Below are 8,338 nucleotides of genomic sequence, written 5' to 3' on the forward strand. Positions count from 1 at the left end.
GAGATAGGTAAAGCAGAGGCACAGAAATAAGCCTGAGTAACAAAAATTGCAAAACTGTTCTTGATTACTCAGTAGTCCCCATGATGATGGTTTCACCATAACCATACCTGCTAACTTTTTACTCTTGAAGGTGAGACTTCTTTCAGAATATTTTAAGCCTCATTGAAAATGCAATTTCAGATGGTGCTTAAAGAGATTCCCAGAAGATGAAGGCTTCTGAAAATCCAAAACGCCCCTTAAAAGTTGCTCCACAAGCATCCACGACAGCTGATGTCCACCCTGACACAGTAAGAGCCCTTCACCATTCAACTGACCCTGCACAGAAATTAATCTTTCTCAAGGGAATACAGGAAACGTTCCATGTCTATTTTTCTTTCTTGCAGTTAGACAGCTAAAAGTTACATGACTGTCCACAGCCAGGAAATTAATTTTCTAGGTACAGCAAAAGCAGGCAGGAAATATGACATTTTATGGTTTATATTTTTAATTCTCTTTAATCAGACACATTACAATGCACAACTGTGTCTTCAGCCAGGTACTAGGGTGTGCTGTCTTTTAGATCAGGAAGAGATGATGGAGATCTAGTCCTTCCTCTGATCTATCAGGTACAGGTACTGCAGGTATTCTGACTGAGGGTTATTGCCACATTTAGTACAGCCTTTATAACAATTCAGTCACAGCTTTCATTTACTTCTGTAATTAAGATGACAGTTATTGTTGCTGGGGATCTTACTCAACTGAGGATCATCCTTGCTTTCCAACATGTAAATCCCATCATTTCAGAGGGCATTTTCAACTTGAGCATCCTAAGAATTTTGAAAATACCATTCTAACTGAAGGTAACCATCCCACTAATGATGCAGCTTTCCAGCTCTTCAGTGCTCATTAACCAAGATTGTTTATGAAACAAGTCTTTTATTTAATGCTACACAATCTGAATTGAAGGAATAGAACATTTACTTCACCTCAGGCCCAAGCTTTAGGGATGCATCCCCAAACATTTTCCAGAGTAAAACCAGATTATCAAATACCAATCAGTGCAAGAAACATCTTTTCCATTTCTACTCAGCATATTTTTAGACAAACTACAGCATTAGAACATTGAAGAACCTCTCCCCCATACAGCACATAGGTTGAAAGCAGATTTCTTGCCTTGTGGAGCCAGTCTGTTAGGATGTATGTATTGATAACATTAAAGAAAAGTAAATGAATTGTTACATTCTGATGTCAGGTGTACAAGTGCAGTAGTGGATTACGCTGAGGAGAATAACATTATCTATAAAAGTTAAGTGGTATACAGGTTATCCCAGAGTGACTATAATACAGAGAAACTTTATGCCAAAGTAAGTATTTACAGAGATACTGTCACAGCAAAGAGGACAGGAAGCTAGTCTCACAGAAGTAGTTCAATAAAGAGCAAATGAGTGGACAAAGACAAAGGTTTTGACTTTATATAATAAAATACCAAGTGCATTCTTTTAAGTGAATGAGTCTTTGAGACTATGGTCCTAGATTTTAGGAAGCCATTTGAAGGTCAGATGTGTAGTCCTGCTGCATAGCAAGGGTTGCTTGGACTGCTGGAATTTCTACATCCATGTAAACTCCGCACATCACTGCTTCTAACTGCAGGGTCAAAACTAAAGCTCTTAAGCCCCCTCCAAAACGCCTAAAATGGGATTTTGTACAGTAGACCTTTCCAACACAATTCAGATATTTCTCCACTACTTTTGTGCTGTACATCTGGGATTAGAATGCAGCCCAGAACACTTTAGGGGTAATTACGTTTATCTGCTCAAATGGTCTTGGCCAGAGTTATTATCCAGCTTTTTCTTGTCATTGCAACTTTAATCACATCCGATTTCTTTAAGTAGCCATATTATTTTAGTTACTTTGGCTCTTTTCCAACAGGCTTATTTTAAGCTGTTTGTGAAGGAAGGTTATTAATGGCTGGCTATTTTACATATTCCTTCAAGAGAGAAATAACCAGACACATTTGAGGGGGAACATGTGTGGTTGACTGCTCAAAATATCATTAAAAATATTTTAAAATCCAGTTTTCAACTAAGAGCAGCGTTGCTTTAACCTAGTATTTGGCAAGCATTTTTCAAGCCAGCATTTCAATCCTGCCACCTCTCAAGCTTCCTCAGCCATCTACCTAAACAGAAAGGATAACAAGCATAACCAGAGTTCCTCCAGTGCATGACTTCAAGGAACATGATCCCTCACAGTAAAGGAATCCCATTTGAAATGGCTGGCAGTACTTAAGACTCCAGTACACAGGACAAAAATGCAGAAGGAAGTCTCATGATTCTCATGCAGCTGCTCAGGGGTGTGTTGCACCTTGAGCCATCAGCTTGACCACTAGTGGCTGGGCTCAAGCAGGCAGCACACTGGACAGTAAATCTGAGCAGCTTCCCTCTCCACTTTAAGATTAATTTACTGTAATGTACATTACTTGCAGTGGAATGATACTGCTCATGTTTTGGCAGGATGGGGAAAATTCCACTTTTGTATTTTTTATTATTTTATAAGGCAGATAATGCAGAAAGGTGAAACAGAATTTCTACAAGGAGTTAATCTGTGATATTGTAAAATCAAAGTACTACTTTATTAAGTGAGTTATTTTACACAATATGAACATCAATATAATTACAATTGTAAAAAATTTTTTATAACAAGTATGGACTGATTTTTTAGGATTTCCAAATAGGGCACAACTGTACATTTACACAGAATTGTCTTTGCATGAAGCCCAAGAGGGAACAGCATAAAAATATGAATGTTTCTGTAGCCCCTTCATTTTTGCTGATCAACAGTTTTAGAAAAGCAGCTGCAGGTTTGTTATGTAAGGTCTGACAGTAGAAGAGTCAATAGGTGTCATGACTTCACCTATAAAAAACAAGAACAACTTGGTTAAGCTGAACCATTACACAATGCTGCTTATCTCTGATGAATGAAATACCATAGTACTGCTTTTTACCTTATTTCAGCCTTTTATTATAACCACTTTCAGTTACAGCCTAACAACTGCCTACTGGGAAAAATCTCTTCTACAGTCAACACAGAAATTCAGATTTTTCTGCATTCACTCGCACAGCTTCAGGAACAAAAAGGCTCAATTGTTGGAAATATACTAAACAATTGTTTACATTCCATGTTTTATAGTAACAGACAGATTGTACTTATGTATTTTGTTCAAAGCAAAACCAACATTTCAAAGCAAGAACTAAATAATGAAGTATTCCTACAACACTAAGAATGACCATTTGAAATAACATTAGTCCCTCTTCAAACAACCTCCGGGCACAGTGAAATGCCACAGCCATTTCACCCATGTCAGAACTAGCTTGCTTCTTTCTTCTATTTTTAACAGTTCAGGGGTATAACTATAACTTACAGTAGCTTTCATATTAAAAGAACTGAAGCAAGTCTTAAGTCACAGTTGTTGGTGGTAAAAAAAACAATTTTAATACACCTTTCTCAGACAATCAATTAAAAATTAAGGTAATGACCTGTAGACAACTTTATGCCTGAACATCAGCCAATTCTGGAGGAAGTGGAGTCTTAGGATGCTTGCTTTCAAAGTGCTGTTTGAAGGTCTTGGGATCCGGCATTTGAGTCTGATTAAAGAGAGACATTAAACTTTATGCACAGTACAAGAGTTAAGGAATGCTACAAAACCTAATCCCCAGTATATTTTATTTTCTTTCCCCAGAAGCCAACTCCCTCCTTGATGACACTGCTATAGTGACAGAGCACCACTAATTTAGCTGCAGGGTAAGATGGAGTATTTAATTGCCTATTTAGAGGTGCTTTTAAGCACTGCTATCACACTTGCTTTGGCATGGTCATCAATGGTGTTATTCTGGCTAGGTATCTTCCTGCACATTTTGCACTTCACAGGCTGGCTTGGTGGAAAACCTCCCTCCCCATAATTTTCTTTTTCAACACCTTAAAGATAAACATTTATCCTTTACAGAATCAAATCTTTATGAAAGCCATTTCTTTATTTTACCAGTAAGCCAAGAAGTTATATGGCATGAACTGAGTCTCTACTTGGCACAAGCTATCTCAGACCTTTGCTACGACACAGTTGCAGGCATCAACTGCCCAAAGTGATTGATACTACAGCCTGATTTCACAACAAGAGGAGCTGGTTACAAGTACTTAAGTAAGCAACCCTCAATTTGGAATCCTATTTAAGACACTTGAAGTGGCAGATCTATTCTGAGACTATTGAAGTGAAAATGGCAAGTACCTCCTTCAGCTCCAAAAGAAGCATTTAGGAAAACCAGCCAAGAGGAAAAGGACAATCTGATCAGCACTCAAATTTCTTTTTTCTTGTCAAGCAAGTTATTCTAGCAAAAGTTACTGTGTATTAAGCTTACATTTAAAGCTTTTGGCACATCTCCTTTCTACAGCAACATCCATAACCACTGATTCCAAGCCAGGCCAATTCCATCACAAAATATGTTTCCATGTAGAGACTAAACAAGAACTGACAGCACACTTTTTACATGTTCTATCTCATACTAAGAGCATATGCAGATCACTGTAATACAAAAGGCAAAATAACTACCCAAACCAGACCTGAACACGACCTCTCAAATTTTCTATCTCAATTACCAGTATGGCTGAGTAATCTGTAAGCAAGTCACATAACAGATGAAAACTCTTCTTACAGCAACAAGCTAGACAACCACTTAAGTATTTTAATGTTCATTATAAAATCTTCTAAAAATCCTGTTCTAGGCAGGAAGACAGACCTCTCCCTACAAGACCATTTTGACTTCAGTTCCTCTTACCCTACAGACAGTGCAGGTATATATCAAGGCAGCCTTGGCTGCAGCCTTCTGATCATGTCCTTGTTTCTTTTTTTGCTCAGCTTGCTTTTTGGCATTTTTCTGCTGCGACTGAATCTTCTGCTGTCCACGAGCCATATCTACAAACAAAAAGAAGACATTTAGTCTACAAACATGAGAAACTACTGCTGCTATCTGACTGGGGAGCTGTAACCACGAGCACAATGCAGTTGTACGCTCGGTCCACAAGGCCTACAACTCCCATAACTCAAACACAACAGACATCTGTTCCAGCTCTTTGCTATGTAAAGCCTCTGGGCTCAGTATCGTGCTTAAAATAAACACCAGAATTACTAGGCCATTCTAAGGTGTCTTCCTCTACTAAGATCCAAGCTCTACTTCTGAAAAGTGTTTTCAATAGTCAGAATAATAGTTTCCTTTACAGTTAATAGAAACTTACTCACTTTTTCAAAAGGTATTGAAGAATTCAGTTTTGTTGCTTGCAATTTTTTTTAAAATTAAAGATGAAGATTCAACCTTTATCTCTGGAACTTGAAAGAAGTTTCAAGAAAGACAAATCAAAGTATTACCCAAGATGTATTATTGTCTTCTGTTTTAGGTGCTTGTGAGCTACTTTGAAGTTGGGAACACCAAGAACAATAGGTCACTCCTCTTTATGGAAAGTGATTTTTACTGGTGGCTATTGTGTTTTTGTTTTCAGCCACATTTATGTGCATATGAGTTCTTTGGGAAAAAAAAAAAAAGACTGTCCCCATCAGAAGCCATTACTGCATCTAACACAGGAGCACAAAGGAAGTAAATGCTATTGCCATATACCATTACAAGGTCCACCAGGAGACAAAACGAGACAAAAGTGTCACAATTCAGGGAGCATCAATTCCACAGACATCACATTCCACAGCAGTGCACTCCCACCTGCACACAGCCACCAGGACACCCAATTAATTCTTTTCCCCACGCCTAGAGCAGACACCAGACAGGATTTGGGCACACCAACAGAACAGGATCCAGCATGTGGTTATACAACCCAGCAGCCCAATTTCTGCTGTTGTGTCTCTCCAGCCCTTCATGGCCCACGCGCGGTTCAGTTGTGTGGCTCCCTCAGAATCACAACCCTGCCCAAGCTCTCCAAGTCCCGTTCTCAGGACAACTAGCAGCCTGGTGTTCCCAGGAGGGAGCTGAGCTGCCTGGCCACTGCCCCTCTGGGTAACCTGGGCTCTTGCCCCAGGTTTGGTACCTGTGGGACAGACACACTCATGGCTGCAGCACGCCTGTCACGCAACCCCTCCCATCAGGACAGGTGGCCTCCCAAGCTGAGAGAAAACCCTATCCAAACAGTGACCAACTCTAGTAAATACATGTGAAAAGCCCTTAAAAACCATTACGAAAATTAAGTTTTAATGAAACATCAACAACATGTGAATTTTCACATGTAGTATTGCAGGAATTTTTGGACATGCGCCTAGCATGTGAACAAAACAATGGCCCTGAGACCCAGAACAGCTCTTGTGGATTGAGAGACACCTCTGAGGCCACAGCCCGGCTCCTTCATGGCACCAAACTCCACCATGTAACCCTCTGCAGAACTATTAGGCTACATCTTCAGTGTTCCCTCCTCTTCCCCCACCAGTTTCTCTAAAAGAGAATTCAGAAGTCCATACAGCTAATAAAACTGAACACAACACAAATTCCATTTACAAACAGACAGAAATACACGCGGCATCCAACAGCTTCTGTGAGATACAACACTCAATGTCAGTGCCACTCTGTGTTTCACTGGATGCCACGACTACTTCAGAACACCCCAGCCAGGGCCTCGTGCTGTTTGTATACAGCATGGCTCAATCAGAACACTTAAAATTTAAAAAAAAATATATATATATATTACCAACAGCTTTGCATACACAAGAAGGAACAGTAGGTTTTATTTCACTTCTATTTTATCAGCATTACAGCAATCGTCCAGAAGTCAGACAGTTCCTGACAGAAAATACTCAGATGTAACAAAAAAGAATTCTTTTCACAAAGTGCTTGGATATTACTTTGTATCTTAGTGCTTTGATAAGTACTACATTACAACAGCCAACCACACTGAGCTTTTATGTACTTGGCAACTGCTGGTTTTAGTTAAATCACAGACAAGAAAACACGACCACAAACATTTGCTCAAAAATATCAACCACCACACAGTGTCCAAGAACAGAAACCCGAGAGTTTAAACACTGCAAGTTACATTAATACAGCTGAAACGGAGTGTTTCTGAAACAGAGAAAAGTAAGGTTTCGACTACTATTATTCCAAGAAAGTGACAAAAAAATACAAAACAAAAAAAGCTCGTTTAAAAGAACGATGAGTTCATCCCAAAGCCAAATCACCAATTTCAATTGCACAAGGCAGGTAAGTGTTGTTTTCCCTATCAGGCACGCCCTCACAGAGTCCAGCAGACCAGCCTGCTGTCTCCAAATAAAGAACGCGCGAGCACGTAGGAAACAGAACACACGGAAAAAAATCTGCTGCCAAATTGTAACAGGATTTTTTGCTGCCAAATCATAGCAGCAGCAGCAGCACGGGCACCGTCGGGAAGCGGGGCTGAAACCCGCAGCACAGCCATACCTCACACGGGGTCATTCCCTTGTAAGTCACCAGAACCCGAGCGGAGTTCCGAGTCCTAAAGCTGGGCACGGACAGCTGCCTGCGCTGTCATTCCAGCGGCACACAGCAGCCCGAGGCCGCGGCCCGCCCGGAGCGCGGGGCTGCGGCGGCCGCTCCGCCGGGGACGGCCCGGCCCGGCCCGCGGCCCTCGGCGGGCCCGGGGCGGCCGCAGCCCCACCACGTGCGCCGCGGGAGGGCAGCGAGCACGGAAAGACAGACAGACACACGGACGGACGGAGGCCGCAGCCGGGGAGCGGCGGCCCGCAAGCGGAGCGGGCCCCGCTGCCGGGCCCGGCCGGGCCGTCCCCCCTCCCCCGGGCCAGGACTGCTCCCCTTTGCCCGCCCCACCCCGCTGCCCTGGGCTGGGCTCCGCGGCGCGGCTCACCGTGCGGGATGCGGGATGCGGGCTGGGCGGCCCTGCCGAGCGCTGAGGAGGCTCCGCGCGGCCCCGCCGCCGCTCGGGAGGAGAACGAGGAGGAGGAGGAGGGGCCGGGGCCGCCAATGCGCGCGCGCCGGGCCCGCCCCCGCGCCCGCGCGCCCCGGGCGGCGCTGGCCAATGGCGGCGCGCGGCCGTTACATAACGCCGGCGTGGGGGGGCAGCGCCACCCGCGGGTGCGGGGCCGGGAGGCCGCGGCGCTTGCGGGGCCGCGGGTTCGCGTCCCGGCGGCGGAGGATGCTGCGGGGTTCCGCCGCCGACAGCCGGGCTGGGCGGCTGAGGCTGCCAAGGCCGGCCGTGGGTTCCCCCCTGCGCTGCTGCGGGCAGGGGCGCGGCGGAGCCCCGCGCTGGGCGGGGTCCGGTCCTGGCGCGGCCCGGGATCAGCCGGGACAGGCGGCCCGGCCCGGCCCGGCCCGGCCCCGCCCGG

General features: G+C 44.1%; 1 protein-coding gene across 1 annotated transcript; it reads right to left on the minus strand.

Annotated features, from left to right (window-relative positions):
* Positions 1-2,584: 2,584 nt before the first annotated feature.
* ZNF706 (zinc finger protein 706) lies at positions 2,585-8,008 on the minus strand. Its single transcript, XM_064393323.1, has 4 exons — positions 7,861-8,008; positions 4,806-4,942; positions 3,513-3,620; positions 2,585-2,889 (listed from the first exon to the last, which is right to left on the minus strand). The coding sequence occupies exons 2-3, from the start codon at positions 4,938-4,940 to the stop codon at positions 3,525-3,527; spliced, it is 231 nt and encodes a 76-aa protein (XP_064249393.1). The 5' UTR covers positions 4,941-4,942; positions 7,861-8,008; the 3' UTR covers positions 2,585-2,889; positions 3,513-3,524.
* Between the last annotated feature and the right edge of the window lie 330 nt (positions 8,009-8,338).

Source organism: Passer domesticus, chromosome 1 (genome assembly GCF_036417665.1).
Source record: "Passer domesticus isolate bPasDom1 chromosome 1, bPasDom1.hap1, whole genome shotgun sequence".
NCBI classification, from domain to species: Eukaryota; Metazoa; Chordata; class Aves; order Passeriformes; family Passeridae; genus Passer; species Passer domesticus.

Coding starts and splice junctions, on each gene's coding strand:
- ZNF706 (XM_064393323.1), bottom strand. CDS start 4,940: ATGGCTCGTGGACAGCAGAAGATTCAGTCGCAGCAGAAAAATGCCAAA. Junction 3,621..4,805: donor ATACCTGCACTGTCTGTAGG/GTAAGAGGAACT, acceptor CTCTTTAATCAG/ACTCAAATGCCGGATCCCAA.